The 17,325-nt window shown below is 42.0% G+C and overlaps 1 protein-coding gene across 3 annotated transcripts in view; it reads left to right on the top strand.

Moving 5' to 3' along the window:
- Positions 1-17,325, top strand: part of SNX19 (sorting nexin 19) — a 60,232-nt gene that overhangs the window by 22,309 nt on the left and 20,598 nt on the right. For 2 of the 3 annotated variants that reach the window (XR_012381558.1, XM_025893475.2), the window contains exons 9-10: positions 15,220-15,404; positions 16,613-16,700. Coding sequence is in view for 2 of the 3 variants with exons in the window: in XM_025893475.2 (XP_025749260.1) it covers positions 15,220-15,404; positions 16,613-16,700 (273 nt within the window). In the remaining variant the exon portion in view is untranslated. The remainder of the gene's footprint in view (positions 1-15,219; positions 15,405-16,612; positions 16,701-17,325) is intronic. The other variant, XM_025893479.2, reaches the window with a different exon arrangement.

The raw sequence follows: 17,325 nt of genomic DNA, 5'->3' as shown, positions 1-17,325 counted from the left end.
AATTGCTAGGGCAGTAGCATATCTGATGTAAAGAATATGTTTACATTTTAATGTGTTTTTTTGGAAAAGTCTTTATAGTGTGCTTGCTTTGGGATCTGTTAGCAAAAGACCCTGGGAGACAGAAATTCTTTCCTGCACCCTTTAAATCCAGGTCCCTTTCTTCATATGATCTTTTATCTATGCACTCTTCCATCCTGTCTTATATACTTAAACTCTTCCCTGGTCATATCCAGAGCAGAACCTCAGAGTTTCTTCAGAACCAGGGAACTGCCTAATCCAGGTGCTCCTAACTCTCTTCATTTGCTTCCTAGGAAACTAACTTTATGTAGTTTTTGTTATGGTGACCTCTTTACAAATAATTTTTGAGAAGTCTGTGTAAGATTTGGTGCCTGTGTGTACTTACTAAGTAGCAGCTGCCGGCTAGCTCTTCAGATCTAATATATGACTGTTTGTACTTCAAGGTCCTTTCAGCCTAAGAAAAGAGAGAACCCATATGAATCAATTAGAAATACTGAACAATGTGAAGCTAAATGACGTGGTATAGACTGTAAACAGTAAAAAAAAAAATTCAGATTCTTGGGCGTAAACATTAGGGAGGCTTTATAGAGGAAAGTAAGTGTTTAGAACTAGATGTAAGATAGGTATCATTTAGACAGGTTTAATGTAAAGAATATTCCAGACACAAAGCATTTTAAAGAGAGGAGAGGGCATTATTTCTGCTTCTAAATAAAAAAGTAACCTTTAAACATATTTTTAATGTCTTCATCCAGTTACTCTCTGAGAGAGACAGAGACAGTGTGTGTATGTGAGAGAGAGTGTTCATGCGTACAGAAGACAGAGAGAAAAATCATTTTGTTAAATATGTCTTGGAAAGCACAGCAAGCTGTTGCGACTTTGGGACTTAGAACAGGAATTCTCCCTCTGGGCACCAGGTGGCACTGCAGGTTAAACTATACCCATTGGCCTTCTTTGAGGGAGTATTCATTTTGCAATCACAGGTCCTTGTCTTGGTGGTGATAGTAATGGAAACCATTCCCTGTCTTGTTCCATGATTCAGAAGCTACTTACCTGCCCTCTCCTCCGGGCCATTGACTTTTAGATGAGCCCAGTTTCTTTTATCTCTTACCCTTCTCCCCTCTCTTCTGATCAGTCTTCAGTGGACACTTGCTTCTTTGAGCAGTATGTACTGCCAGAAGTTGCCCCTTTGAGTTCATTCCACCCCTCAAGGAGTCAGTGCTAGAGCTGATTCATTTGAGATCATTTTGACTCAGAAACCCAGAGTAAACCAGAGAGTCTACGGTGATTAAACCAGCTGGACATCCGAAAAAAATCTGCTGATATTCTCTATAAGCTATTTTAAAAAAATCTGTTGGTATTTCCTGTAAGGTAGTTGGTCCTATACTCAGTGCCTTTTTGGATACCAGAATCCTAGATCTCCATCACACTGAGGTAGACATTGTCAGTGCTAGATTGCACTGATGTTGGGAATCTTATCCACCTCTTAAATGAGTAGGGTGTTTCCTGTTGCTTTCAGCCATGGATGGAGATCATTTGGCTCTTTCCTGTTAACTTGGTGTTGGAGACACAGCCATATGTTAATTCTTGAGGTTCGATCTTTACCTCTGTCTTTATTTTTTTATTATTTTTTAAAGATTTTATTTATTTGAGAGAGAGCGAACAAGCAGGGGCAGGGACAGAGGGAGAGAGAGAAGCAGACTCCCCGCTGAGCAGGGAGCCCAATGCAGGACTGGATCCCAGGACCCTGAGATCATGACCTGAGGCTAAGGCAGCCACTTAACCAACTGAGCCACCCAGGCACCCCTACCTCTTTCTTTAGATATAGATTCACCAAGTGCCCTGTGGAGGAGTAGACCTTATGGTACTAGCGCAGGGAGGGAGTAAGGGTGAACTAGTAGGAAATACACCTTAATCTAGTGCTGATGTAAGTATGGTGCCAGAGATTTTCTTGGGGGGAATTTAGCCCTTCCCCAATAAATATATAATCGGTGTAAACATGGTATGCTTGTTATATAAATGCAGCTTCAAAATAAGTCCCCTGGGGTGCCTGGGTGGCTCAGTTGGTTAAGCGACTGCCTTCAGCTCAGGTCATGATCCTGGGGTCCCGGGATCGAGTCCCATGTCGGGCTCCTTGCTCAGCAAGGAGTCTGCTTCTCTCTTTGACCCTCTTCCCTCTCGTGCTCTTTATCTCTCATTCTCTCTCTCTCTCAAACAAATAAATAAAATCTTTAAAAAAAAAAAATAAGTCCCCTGTCCACCTCCTACCCTGTCCCCCTTGTTTTCTAACCATAGGTGGTGCCCCAAAATCCCTACTAGTATGTGGAGATTGTGGAGTCATCACCACAGCTCTGTTACATACCCTTAGTATCAGGATGGATAACCATCTCTTTGGAAAGGTTTTAAAATTCAGGCTATAGACAAGAAACTGGAAACAGATACCTTTGGGTACCTCTTCTTCCCCAAGGTGCTTCTGTTCATTATAGTTCCTTTTCCCTGTGCTCCTTCCAGTATTTTCCCTATTTCCTTAACTTTGACATCTGCTTCTGTCTATCTCTTGTTCTCTTTGAGACTGGTCTTTTCCAGCTTCCTCTAACCATTTTCACAGCATGATTTGGAACCCTATCATGTCTGCTTATTTAAACCCAGCCCCTAATTCTCTTCCAGATCATGGCTGATCATAACCTGTAATCTAGTAGACGTCGGGAGCCAGTCCCATCATGCTGGAGCACACAGTTACCATCTTTCCATCCATTTTCCTCCTCCCTCCTCTCCTGCAGTGGTGGGGTTTGCCCAGAGCAGAGCCTGGATAGCTCGTTGTTAGGTAAACTCATCAGGAACAGCAGGGGTTTGGTTGTCAAGACAACAATGAAATCCCTGCCTTCTGCCCTCCTTTGTGTCTTGCCTTTCTTTCCAGTGCTCCAGTTCTAAGCATTTCTCTCCCTCTCTGCCCTTTGCCCCTCCGTGGGTTCAATATTCTTCTGAATAGGTGGCCATTTTAATCAGCCTTCCCTTCCTTCCCCCCGTCTTCCAGCCCTAGGTGCTGAGAAAGAAAGGCTCATGATAGCTGCCTGGTGACTGAGAATGACCCAAGCTTGCTGTTCACATGGGAGTGAGGAAAGAAGGGAAAAGAGAGATTTTGGATCCTGCAGTCCAGTCCTTGGCAGTGAAAGTTTCACTCTTAGAGAATATAGGGGTCTTGTTTTAGGAAGAATTCCAAAATACAATCTTCACATTACCCATAATCCCCTGGGGTTTCTCCTTAATCTTCCTAAATATACAGGACAGAAATGATTCACTGTTCTAATATGTATACTCCTGAGCCTGCCAGGAGGGGAGTCTGTTTTGCAAAAGGGACAATTGAGGCATGAAATGCAAAGCTCACTCGGGATCTTTCCATCATTTCTAGGACTGGTAGAGTTTTTTAAGAGAATCCAAAGGAGGCCCCTGGGTGGCTCAGATGGTTAAGAGGATCCAAAGGAGTCTTCAACTCATGCACAGAAACACACAGGCACTTTCAAAAATGCTTTCATTTTTCTCATTTGATCTTGATATAACTTTGTGAAGAAGGCAAGGCAAGAATTAGCCCATTTTATTAAGAAGGAAGCCAGACTTCAGTTCATTTGAGTGGTCAAGCCAGGCTCAAAACTGCGGCTTCTCGGTGTTATTTCCGCTCATTACTGCACACTGCCTGTGTGAGGCTCTCTGACCACTCAGTGTGTCTTTTCCCTAGAAGAGTATGAACTAGTTTTATACTCAGTATTGCCTCGAAAAGTGTGGTGACAGAGGAATCTCTTGGGCTTAGAGCAGAAGCGTGGACTGTTCCAGAGACTCTAAGGGGGTTTCTGGTTGTGAGGCAGATGTCCTGCTGCTTTTACATGGATCAAATGAAGAGCACAGACAGCCATCCGAGAAGCATGACTTTGTGCCTAGCTTTCAAGTCCATCAGCTGTGATGTGTCAGAGCTGGATTATGGTGCATTAGCAACATAGTAAGGGGCCGAGAAAAGTTAATCTGAAGGTCTTCAGAGATACACTAGATTTGTGTAAGAAGCTTTCAAATTGGAATCCTAAGGCTATCACAATACTTAAATCTAGAACAAATTTCTAGAGCTCTCCCTTTGCAATTAGTCTCATTTATCCCATGAACACAGAACTTCTCAAATGTGTTCCTCTCCCTCTGTATTTGTTAGAAAGGTAACTTGACCCTTGCTTTTGGTCACTTTTTACCCAAACATTCTGCTACGTTCTTTTCTTACTAGCTTCAAGTAATGGGCTGGAATCAGTTTGATGTTGTTCCATCCATCAGGGGGCACTTCCCAAAATACAAGTGTGACTCACAGTCCTCATAACCCCTTTGCTTTTGCTTGATTTTCAGTTTCTTCTATCCTTGGGGCCTATTTGCCAGGAAAAGTGACAAAAACGTAGACTGCTGGTATCTCTCTTCTCTAAGATTTATAGAAAGTGCCAGATACGAAGCATGGCTGACCCACTCCTTTCCTTCTATCTCTCTTACCTTCCAGGGGAATACATAACCAGGTGTGAATTGCATGGATTATTCATGATGAATTCTTAATTCTAGCTCAGCTGACTTACTGCCCAGGATACTTACCGCATTTACCCTACAGCTGGTTTGTTGGCACACAGTTTAATTTTAATGTTATCTGAAACAAAAGGTTATTAGGAAAGCAAATCTGTCAAATGTTTATATGAAGACATACAAAATGCCAAATAGAAAGGATTTCTAGATTGTACACTATTTTTTAATCTCTTACTGCCTTCCTCCATAAGTATGAATAATGAAGAGCTTACTATTCTTTTGCTGCTTTAAGTATTGGGATGTTTGCTTTTTTCAAAGCTTATTTTGAGCTGTGCGCCGTCCTTTAAGACCATTGTTTGTCCCATAGAGAGCATTAATTCCCTTGTAACTAATATTTGTTGATTATCCATTCTGTGCCAGACACGATGTCAAGTGATCAAAATACAGAACAAGACCCCAAATCCCTACGCTAGGAAGTTTAATATCCAGTTGGAGGGGCAATCTTATAAATAAGGAGTTAGAATATAAAGTTGGGATTTTAAAGAGGACTCTATAGGTGATGAATAGAAGGGATGAAGTAATGGACGATGAGAGGCCCAGAGAAAGCTCACAGGAGAGATGACTTCTGAGACAGGATTGAAATGGTGAAGGGAAGTTGAGAGCAGACATTGGATAACAGAGTATTGATGGCAGAGCAGTAAACAGCCTGGCAAATTTGTGATACTCAAGTCAGGTATGATTAGGAATAGAAAATGTGCAACAAGAGGAGCCATATTACCCTGAAGAGGGTGCGGACTCAGAGCGAGTCAGTGAGCCATTCAGAGATCAAGTTTGCCCCCATTTGCAGGGAAACCTTTTACACAGTGCAAACAGGTGATGACATGACCAACTTTGTAACTAAGAAAATCACTTAAATAGTTCCCTGGAGGATTAACAGAAGGAGGCAAAGTTAGAACCAAGGAGACAAATTAGGAAAGGGTTGCACCAGTAGAAATGAAAGGTGATGAGGAATTGCTATAAAAATGGGAAAGGGTAAGGAGTGCCAGAGATGGAGGAGGTAGCATCACCTAGATTTAGCGATTGTTTCAGTAATTCTGTGGTGTTGGCAGGGGGATATGTGGATTCGGAACAGGGAAAAGGAGGAACTAAGAATGATTCTGTTTTCTACCGGGTAGATTGAGACGCATAATTAAGAGGATGATATAGTATCTTTCTGCCCAGCATATTGGACATGTGATTATAAGTCCATGGCTGCTCATCAAATCAGTACATTATTATCTCTTTTTGTGTAAAAATAAATGACGACACATGAGGAAGCAGGGACTGTATTTCTAGTAATTTAGGACTTAAGGACCGGGAGCCCAGATTGTATTTTTCATCTTTTCTTCTGTCTGCAAGTTCTTTTGTCTTTGGAAGAAAAAGGAAAATGTAGAATGTGTAAGCTAGTACAAAGGGAAGGTTTCCACAGTTTCTGTTCTTTGGCACATGATACTCACAAGGCAGATTCCCAACTCAAATAGAGCATAACTCAAGGCTAGTAGAGAGAATATACATGGCAAGAAGACCTGTCAATTCAGTGAAGAGCAAGAAGCCTAAAAAAAGTTTTTTTGTTTGTTTTTGTTTTGTTTTGTTTTGTTTTGTTTGAGTTAAAGCTAACACTGGATATTATGGAAAACAGCTGACAGGAAAAGTGGAGGTGGATGAAAGGTTAATAGAATTCACAGGAGAACAGAACAGAGAATGAGATAAAAAATAATACCATTTTATAGGCCATAATAATGAGTTAACTTAAAATTCTAACACTCAAAGTTATCACTGAGAATTATGGAATAAGATTGATTCATTCAGTACTTGATGGCTTATTGTATGACTGGCACTATTATAGTAAATGCTGAGGAAGATATCAAAATGATAAGATCCCCTCCCACAAAACCTTAGATTCTTACTCTTTTGGCATTTACACGAAGCTCCACCAACATATGTGGAGTAAATGGAATAAACAAACACAGAATTCCAGTGAGGAAAGGAAAGAATCAAGATCAGATGAAACGAGGGTAGTTAACTGATTCTAGAATGCATATATTTTAAAAAGGGGCAGAGGGGAGGACACATACTGGCTAATGCAAAATAGCTATAGAACTAATAAGAATGGTGTCCAGTAAGCTTAAACTCTGAGTTGAAGTAGTGAATAAATGTTAGAAGAAAAGACTTAAAAAAAAAAAAATCAAAGAAAATACAGGTAAATCTTTTGAAACAGATGCTATAGTATTCACTAGCTATAGTGAGAAAGCATTTATTCATTTATTCAACAGTGAATTGGTCTGTTTGCTAAGCTGTTTAATTTCTGGGTTTTTTCTGTCAAGGAAAATGGTTTGACAAGAATTGGAAAGACACAATTAAACTAGAAGACTAAAATAGGAATGCAAATAAGAGAGCACTTAACCTATTTTAAGGCTCCTGTACCTGACCCAGATGAATTATATTCTATGGAACTAAAAATTTGTATTTATCATTGAAGGCCTAAGATCATTAAAAAAAAAAAATGGCATATAGGATGTGTTAAGTTGGAGATGGACAAATATCTTGCCTTTTAAAAAATGGATACAGGTCGTTAACCCTTGACAGTTATTTCTAGAAATTTCTGAAGCAGATTATTAAATAGATGTTTTGTGAACATTCTCAGAGAGGGAAATGGCAAGCCCCAGAAATTAGTATGTGTTCAGTGGGAATGCGCCCTGCCTGATTAGCATGGTTTCTTTCCTTCTTTAGCAGAATTATTAAACCATTAAATTAAAGGAATGCATTGGTTATTAAATTGTAGGTGGATTTCAACCAGCTTTTGCCATATTCTCATAACATCCATGTAGACAAAATGGACATACGTAGCCTGGACGACAGTACTTTAAAAAAAAAAAAGATTTTATTATTTAGAGAGAGAGCATTTGTGTGAGTGGAAGGAGGGGCTGAGGGAGATAGAGAAGTCCAAGCAGACTCCACACTCACGGGGCTAGCTCTCACAACACTGAGATCATTACCCTGAGATCATGACCTGCTCAGAAATCAAGAGTCCAACGTTTAAACCGAGTGAGCCACCCAGGTGCCCCAGTGGACTATATATCGTACTTTTAAGTGATCCATGGTTAGTTGAGTTTCTTTAACCCAAGAGTATTCAACAAATTTATGTCATCCTGGAGGGAAATTTCTAGTGATAGAGCATTTTTCTTGTTCTTACCCTGGTTAATTTTTTCATCATTAAATTTGCAAGTAACTCTAACATTAGAGGTATGATTAATACTCTGGATGACAAAAATCAAGATTCAAAAAGTTAGACTAATAGATCAAAACCAATAAGATGGAGTTAATAGAAATATTGTAATTAAAATTTAGGTTTTTTTTTTAAATTGCACAAGTACCGAAGGGCAAGGCCAGGCCTAACAGAATAGCATGTGATTTTTTGTTAAAGTACATATGTGGAACTAGGGTCCTAGTTGACTGCAAAAATCAGTATGAGTCAGTGCTTTGAAGTGTGTGCCCAAAAAGCCAACACAGTCTTTGACTATATTAATAGAAGTATAGTGTATGGATGAAGGAAGGCACTAATCCTCTGCATTCTTTCATTTGCTGGTCAGGGCACATCTGGAGGTTGTGTTTAGTTCTGGGTACTCCACTTTAAGAGAGAATAAAAGGCAGCACACACCCAGGGGATGGAGCCAGGATGCGGAATGGTTCATTTCTCTCCTTCATTCGTCAGGACTTTGAGTGTATTTTGTGTGCTCAACTTTGAGGTTGCCAGAATTGAGGATGTGTAGCTTATAAAAGAGATTTAGGGGAAAAATAACAGTTGAATTTAAAAATACAAAATGTTTATTCAGGAACTCTGCCCATTTTTAATTGGATTATTTAGGGTTTTTTGGTGTTGGGTTGTGTGAATTCTTTATGTATTTTGGATATTAACCCCTTATTGGATATATTATTTGCAAATACCTTCTCTTGTTCAGTAGGTAGCCTTGTCATTTTATTGATGGTTTCCATCTCTGTGCAAAAGCTTTTATTTTGGTGTGTTACTAATAGTTTAATTTGCTTTCATTTCCCTTGCTTGAGGAGACATATTTAGAAAAATATTTCTATGGCCAATGTCAAAGAAATGACTGCCTATGTTTTCTTCTAGGGTTTTATAGTTTCAGGTCTCACATTTAGGTCTTTGGTCCATTTTGAAAGAGATTTGACCTAGTAACTTTAGTACTTCCTGTTAACTCCAGAGGGTAGAAGTAAGAACAATGACTAAACATTACAACAAGGCTGATTTTGGTTGCCAGTATTTAAAGAGCATCTCTACTAAATTGCAGTTATCCTTTTCAGGAATTAAGCAACTTCCCCAGAGTCACATTCCTAATTGGTGGCAGAGCTAAGATAAAAGCCCAACTTTCTGGATTCATGGACCAGAACCCTTGGCTCTGCCATGATGTTACTCAGGAGATTTCGACTCTGGGAGGAAGTGAGGCAGGGATCACCTGTTTCCTTCCAGCTATGAAGTTGTATGTTCCCATAAGCCTTTTGCTATGCAGTGCTCCTTTTTGGCTCTCTGTTTTCATGTGTCAGTTGGTGAGATTATTGGAATATATAACCTCTAAGGTCGAACAGATGATTTCTTTAACTTCCTTCCTCGATTCAGAATGCTTCAATTCTTAATGCATATTAGTTTTGTAGCTGTAATGTGTATGTTACTAATTAAAAACAAAAACGGTGGCTAGATATAGAAGTATGGAACTCAGATTCTTAAAGCATGGTGTTTAGGCAGTATGTAGTCTTCCCTTGAGGCACATGTTTTAAAGATGTGGATCCATGATTTAAAACATGAAAGCAAAAATCAAAGAAGAAATTGTGTAGACTCTATGAGCCGTTTTAGATTTCACAGTAGTTATTGGGAAAAAGAAACAGGGGCTTCTTGCCCTTGAAGTTCATTTCCTCCCCATTCTTCTCCCCACACAGGGCAGGAAAGGATGGTGACCTAGATACATAGTCAGAGGGCAACAATGCTGAACTTTCTCAGACACAGCTGAGTAACCTGGGCCTGGCCAGTTCTAGGACTGAGAAGGCTAGAGCCGAGAGCTGACAAGGAGGAACTGTCTGTAAACATGAGAAGGGGCCATGGCAGGAAGGCAGAGGCCTGGGAAAGGAATCAGAGGGACAAGAAGTGTTACTTTTATCAGGTGTGAAATTGGCAAAAACAGCTTGTTTAATGGGAAATGCCCTGGATCCACATCATCACCCTCAAGATCTCCTTTCTCTCCACCCTATGCATTGGGGCTACCGATTTAATGAGCAAATACTTGTAGGACTGTGCTAGGACTATGGGTACAGAACACAATGTTCATGGTTTATGCCATTGTAAACATTTTACAGGGTACTTGGGGGTGGGTGGAGGTGGGGAGTGTTCCCAGGAGGCTAAAAATGTAGCTTGGGCTTTTTCCCCCTTTCTTGGAACTCCTAATTCCTTATACTATCTCACTGTTTTTCTAGCTATTTTTAAACTTCAGCCCACAGTAAGAAATACATTTACATCATGACCCACTGTGACCACACAGTACATGCACACACACACAAATACACATCCGATAGTTCCATATAGACATCCATGTATGAAACAAAAGGGTCCCAAAACATGAGATACACGTTCATGTTTTCTCATCTAATGCTGCTCAGCCCACAATTTGAGAAATAGTGTGCTACAGCCACGAGTATTGAAATGACTGGAAGTGGCCCGCCACATGGCATCCAATACCCTAGGTCTAAGGCAGTGATTCCCAACTGGGGATGATTTTGCCTCTCTGAGGACACACAGCAACGTCTGGAAACGTTTTTGATTGTCACAAAAGAGGTACCTGGGAGGGCTGGAATGCTGCTAAACACTTTACAGTGCGAAGGACAGCCCCCCACAACAAGGAATTAGCAGTCCGAAATGTCAGTAGTGCCAAGGTTGGAAAACCCTACTCTAAGGGTAATAAAATGAGTTGACACTTCTAATCTACTGTAAACCCGTTCAGAATGGTAGGAGCTGTAACCTGATCTTCTTTTACTCTCTCTTTTTCTTTGAACTGTATTTGGTACATTAAAGTGAGGTGGAAGTGTAATAGCCCTTGGGTTGCCTACAGATGTAGCCGGGTGGATAAAAAGGGTATGAGGAATAAGTCTGTTGTTTTCTTTCATCTGGACTGCACCAGGCATTTTTGTTAGAAGATTGTTACTGCTGTTAGGAATATTTTCATTTTATTTTTTTTATTTTATTTATTTATTTGAGAGACAGTGAGAGAGAGAGAAAGCACATGAAAGGGGGGAGGGTCAGAGGGAGAAGCAGACTCTCTGCTGAGCAGGGAGCCCGATGCGGGACTCGATCCCGGGACTCCAGGATCATGACCTGAGCCGAAGGCAGTCGCTTAACCAACTGAGCCACCCAGGCGCCCAGGAATATTTTCTGTGTTAGGACTTTGCTGTCCTCCCCGCGTCCTCCCCATTAGACCAACTAATTCAGGGCCCCTCCTCACTTAGCCATAGCAGCTCTTAGCAAAGACGTGAAGGGACAGTGGCTAATTAGATTAGACATGGTCCCTATAAAGCTTTCTCCCCCTACTCGTGAGATTTGGTTCTGTTGTTTTGATGGGGAATGACCTTCTGCTAACCTTGAGGTGCCATCTTAAGCCCTAGCATTAAACTGTCTCCTTTTTAGCCACTGCTTCATTCCTCTATCTTAGCTATTTCAGACCAGGCTCTTGTGAACACGGACTAGACATGCACTCCCAGTGTAGTGGAAAGCCCTCATCTCCACGTCCTCCCTCCTTCCATGCCTGGCATCAAGAGAAGCTCTTGGATATCTCAGTGTCAATCTGTTGTTGCTTTTTTCTCATTTGATTGGCTATTTCTGGGCCCACTGGTAAGGCTTCCATGTGCCCTGAATCTTCAGAGACAGCCTAACAGAACAGACCTGGTTTGGCTTTTTTCCTTCTTCTTCTAATGGGGAAAAAAGGTAGGATGGTAGAAGGAGATAGCTCTGAATCAAATATCAGAACTGGAATAGTAGTAGAAAATAAAACCAATGCTATTTGTGGCTATTCTCTACCATATTTATTTTAGCGTATTTACCTCATGAGTCTTGAGTTACATAAACAATAACATTTGTATTTGGTAAATGAATTCTTATAAATAAACCAAGGGATATGTGTGTGTTTGTGTCCACCTTGAAACTTTAGATTTCTGTGAGCATATAATAGTAAGCAGTACCAACAGATTCCAGAAACTGATAGTGGCAAAGCGCCTGTGGTACGTTGGACTTCAGACACATGCATTCCATTCCTTTTGCTTCAAGAGAGCTATAGGGACACAGATTTCTTTTTAACTTTTCCACTTGTAGGTTAAGAATAGAAAGACAACATGTGGAATAGAGAGATGAAGGGAACTAATAAGAAGCTAAGGCATCAGTCTCTTTTTTAATTTTCCAGTGTTAATCTCTTCGCCTTCTCTACTCTAACCCAATTTCAGTGAACTGAGCAGGATGAAGGGAGTTAGTAAAGCTAGATGAAGCACTGTGGTGGGATGTGTGGAGCTCCACTCTGGAGAAGGAAGATAGAAGAAGAGGAAGGGAAAATGGGGATGGAAGGGGGAGAAGAGCTCATTGGATGAAGAAATCCCTGCCCTCTTCCTTGTCATCAGTTGTTGGTTCTATGCTAGGTGTTAGGCAAGGCAAATAATATGGGAGCCCCGAATCTGGCCATTTACAACTTTAAAAAGGCATTTTGTGGAATAACAAAACATGTCTTGGAAATTGTTCTAAAGCTCACAGATTCTTTCTACTTTGTCTGAGGGGCAGGGCAGTTTGGGTGGTGGAAGTAGTTGGCCCTGGTCATTTTCTTGGTTTGGGCTGTATCATTTTTTCCTTCTGCTTTGGGATGCTCATCATTTGTGACGAGATAGCATACCTCAGAAGTTCTGTGAGCAAGAACTGCTGCCCTGCCTCTTTTCCACAGGCTGCCTGGGGATAGGAAATGAAACCTGCCTCACCCCAGATGTCCAGGGAAAGCCTCTGTGTTCGTGGAGGAGGAAGGGTGGGAGGAACCTGGGCAAGAGGAGAATCCTGTAAAGGGTGAATGTTTAAATCTGCATGGTACCAGCGTGTGTGATTGGCGTCTTTCACCTTTGGGGTATAGAGAAGAGTAAGGGTAACAGAAACCACAGCACCTCGTGGGTAGAAGCCACTTTCTACATTATGTGCCTCTTTTTAGACATGCAGTTTGTTTCATTTCCGCCAGTTTACACAAGTCTTATATTTTCTTATGTTTCTTATGTTCCTTACATTTCTGGGACATACTCTTCTAGGGCCTTCTGTTGATCAGTTCTGTGCCTCAGGATTTATAGTGCTTGACAGTTTCTTGATCAGCAGCTGACATTTACTTGGAGACATGAGTTCTCTCTGTCAGTTCTGCTTAACGCCCACAACTTGACTTGACTCAGAGTCACCCTCATCATCAAAGGGCTTATTTTTACTTTCTCTACTTTGGTTCTTCTTCCCAACATTCCCATTTTAGAGTTTAATAAGCTGTTGTCCTGGATTTGTATACATTTATACATTCATATTTTGCCACATGCTAAAATTTGTTTTGCACCCAGCTGGTGTGCTTGAGTCACCGAGTCATGATGGAAGGCAACAAAGAGGACATCCTTGGCGCGATGCAGCACGGGGGCCTATTCCTGTCCCGTGAATTAACAGTAGTTCACAGTGGTCAGTCTCCTCCTAAGACATGCCCAGAAGATGACTGAGGTACCCAGATTTTCTGGTGACTGTTCTGCTCTGAGAAGGATTGAGTGGATGCTGAGGTGCCTCTGAAGAGTGGGGTCACAGGCGTCAGTGGTCCCAGAGGACAAGAATCAGGGCACACTGGCTTATGTAGAAATGCGAATGAGAAACTGAGCTAGAACTAATTCCAGCTGAAGGTCTCTGGTGTAAGATTCTCCTGACTTTTCAGAGGAGTTCAAGATTTTGGCTTTCAGGTGTTCACCCCCTCCCTCCAGTCACTCAGATGAGACCCTGGTACACATCATTCACCTTAGCAGAAGTCACACAAGCATTTGTGGCTCGAGATGAAGAACGAGAGTTGGGTCACTTGATCCCCTGCAGAGAATCTGATGAGGGCATCACATCCACCTCCCTTTGCTGACCCTCTTCTATAAACAGGAACAGAAATTCTTGCTACTGGATCCCTTTCATCAGGCGTCTTAGGCTCGCTGAATGAAAAGCCCTATAAAAAGAAGATGCAGCCCTAATAATAACAAATACGATCGTGATGGCTATTTTGGGCAAGAGCAGCTTTGTGCCGCTCTTGATCTCCATCGGTGTCTGCCATTCCTGCCCTGCCATTACCTTTCAGACTTCCTATTCTTAGAATCATTTGTGAGCCCTCAGCTTGGGGGATTGCAGCCCCCAAGCTGGAATGCCTAGCTTGAGAGGAATGCAGACTGTCTGGCAGAGTGGAGGTTAAATAAAGTTTGCCTTGGCAGCCCCCTCTGCTCTTGGATGGGCGACAAGTAACTCGGGTATAGGAGCAATGGCATGGGCTGCCATGTGGTGCAGTACCAAACAGAGTAGATGTGGTTGATGGTCCGTTCGTTATAGGCAGAGCCCTGCCAGTCTCAGCCCTGCTATGTACTAAGGAGGCCTGGGCAGCCTTGAACCTCAGCTAGTAACTGTATCGCTCTGAAAACATGCAGGAACAAATAAAGAATGAGAGTGAAAATGCCTTGCATGAACTGCAGATTTGGTATGTTTGCCCCCTCAGAGTTACTGCCTCATTTTTTGAATGTGAGATAAAGGAGGAAATTTTCATTATAATAAGAACAATTGCTAGTCAGTCAACAAACATTTCTTGAGCACCAAGGCACTGTGGAAAACTTTAAAAGTGTAAGACCTAGAATTCTTGTGATGCTTATAATTTAGTTGGAAAAGTAGAGCGGTAAATATATGAGGAAATAATTTATATTCCAAAGTCAAATATGAGTTCCAAACCTGTGCAATAGAACTAAGTGCCAGAGGAGGTCTGAGGGGAGAAAGAGGAGTGCTTCTGGCTGGAATGATCAAGAAGCATTTTGTGGAGGAGGTGCGGCTCAACAGGTCTTGCGAGAATGGCAGACTTCTACTGGAAAGAAGAGGGCCTTGTCAGTGAGAGGACTTTTATGAGCAAAGGACAGATGAAGGGCACTCTCAGAACAGCTCATGGGGACGTGAAGAGCAGCTGGATATGGACAGGGTGGCAAAGCAGAAGGATTTGTGTAAAATCACCAAACCCTTAACTGTGAAGGCTGTGGGTGCACATTGCTGAGAGGACAGTGCTTCCCACCAGCGGATAGTTGGCAAGCTCCAGTCCCACCCAGAGATGGGGGCCCTTCTAGTGCTCTGTTCTGTGAAACCCCTGATACAACATGGAGCTCCTAGTAGACAGTAAATAACAAATTATTATTATTACTCATCTTCAAATTCTCTGGTCCCAAGTTGTTGAATTGGCTTGATGTCACTCGTGAGAGTTGGCACTCCCTTTGCTTTGCCCTATTTTGATTGCTCACCTGCCTTGCCACAGTCTTGCCTTCAGATTTATCTGACCTTTCTCCTCTCTTCCACCACAGGTGGCTAGAGGTGCAGGTGGCTAATCTAACATGTCCACAGCGCTGGGTGCAGTACCTCCGACTTCTTCAGGAGTCCATCTGGCCTGGTGGTATTTTACCGAAGTGTCCACGGCCTGTGAGGACCCAGGAGCAGAAAGTGGCCGCTGAAAAACAGGCCTTGCAGAGCCTGATGGGAATCTTGCCAGGTAATTGGACAGTGAGATTGGTTATACTGATAATTATTCCTTTCCCATCCTGCTTTGCCACCATTACCCCACACCCCTCAAAAACCTGGGCTCAAAATCCTGTCCACCCGCCATTTCTCAGGCTAATAGGTAAATGATCAGAGCTGTGATTCTTTACCCCTTATTCAAGTGATGCTGAGGGAATGGAAAGGATCACTAGGACCACACCATAAATAGTAGGTGAGAATCCTGCAGATACTTGGGGTAGTAACAGCTCTGCCTACACCACAGAGGCGGGTCTCAGAACTCTTCCCACCAGATGAAGATTTCAGGTTCTCTGCCAACTCATGGTATTTGGACCAGGGAAGAAAATGATATGTCCCACAGAAGTTCAGCCTTGATAAATTGGGGTCATTGAATAAGGTATATCATCCTTAGCAGTAGATAAAAACAAACTCTGAAGAGGATTTTTTTTTTCTTTACTTTCTATACATTTTTAGAAGGTAGGGAAGGCAGTTTGTTACCTGTGGCTGTGCTGTAGTAATGAGGGTACAGTAGTGAACTGTTAGCTCTTAGGACAATGTTATATACTCTTTGTTTTCTATTGTATTTATTTTTTTATTTAAATTCAATTAATTAACATATAGTGTATTATTAGTTTCAAAGGTGGAATTCAGTGAGTCATCAGTTGCATAGAACACCCAGTGCTCATTATATCCCGTGCCCTCCTTAATGCCCATCAGCCAGTTGCCCCATCCCCCCCACCCCCCCACCCCCAGCAACTCTCAGTTTGTTTCCTGTGATTAAGAGTCTCTAATTTCGTCTTTTGTTTTTCCCTCCCCTTCCCTATGCTCCTCCGTTTAGTTTCTTAAATTCTACATATGAGTGAGATCATATGATAATTGTTTTTTTCTGATTGACTTATTTCACCTAGCATAATACCCTCTAGTCCCTTATATACTCTTATCAACCCCTGTTCTCCACCCTAAACTGTTACAACAGATGTACCTGCAGTGACAGGTTACAGAATTATTTCTTTAGGTCCATTCTTACTAAACACTTAAGAAACATTTTTCGTAGCTGTTCCCTGTTTTAGTTTGGCTATGTGGTTCAGAAGTTTGCCAGAAATACCCAATTTGGATAAAGATAGCAGATATCACAAGATAATCTCCTTAGAATTTAAGGCTTCAGTGGTAACACTGAAACCACATCCGTTTTCTCCTCTTCAGATATTGTGGTAGAAATCCTTGGGGTGAACAGATGCCGGCTGAGCTGGAGTCTAGTCTTGGAGTCACTACAGCAACCCCTCATCAACAGGTAGGCTGAAAGGCATGTACGCAGCATCTCCACAGCTGAGCCATCTCTGGTCTCAGAGGTGTCCACGGTTTCTAAGTGAGCAGCCCACACTGAGACGAATGGAACTGCAGTCTTTCTCTGCCCTGGGCCCTCACTGCAGAGTGTGATGTCCAAGTGCGCACACACTAAGAAAAACCCACACTGCCTGGTTCTGAGCAGGTTGTCATGCAGCAGTGAGCCAGTGTTGGGCCAGCCACCGTTTGCATGTGGAAGAACTCGATGCAGGCCCCCATGTGAGCTACTGAAAACGTCCTGTCACCCTCCAGGCTTATTCAGTGCGCTTAACAGTTCTTTCAACATCTGCCAGCCCCTGTGAACACCGTATACCACCATGTATACCTGGCCTGTATACCACAGGCTGGATAATGATTTTCAGCTCAACGTTCAAGGCCTGACAGCAAAGCTGATTTAGTGTTAGAATCAGGAACTGTCTTTGCTTAATAGGAAGGAGACAAGATAATGAGGTTGAGCTCTGATAAAAGGACTGAAAATACTGAGTGAACACCGCTAGAATAATCCAGAAGAGGTAGGTATTTCCCTGGCTGGTACCTTAGGATACAATGCTTCTGAAAAGTATTCAGGACTT

This window comes from Callorhinus ursinus, unplaced genomic scaffold, assembly GCF_003265705.2.
Source record: "Callorhinus ursinus isolate GAN/ISIS: 27379988/994484 unplaced genomic scaffold, GSC_fseal_2.0 scaffold19, whole genome shotgun sequence".
NCBI classification, from domain to species: Eukaryota; Metazoa; Chordata; class Mammalia; order Carnivora; family Otariidae; genus Callorhinus; species Callorhinus ursinus.
Note: the sequence above shows the minus strand (reverse complement) of the source record. Positions and strands in the feature narration are given on the sequence as shown.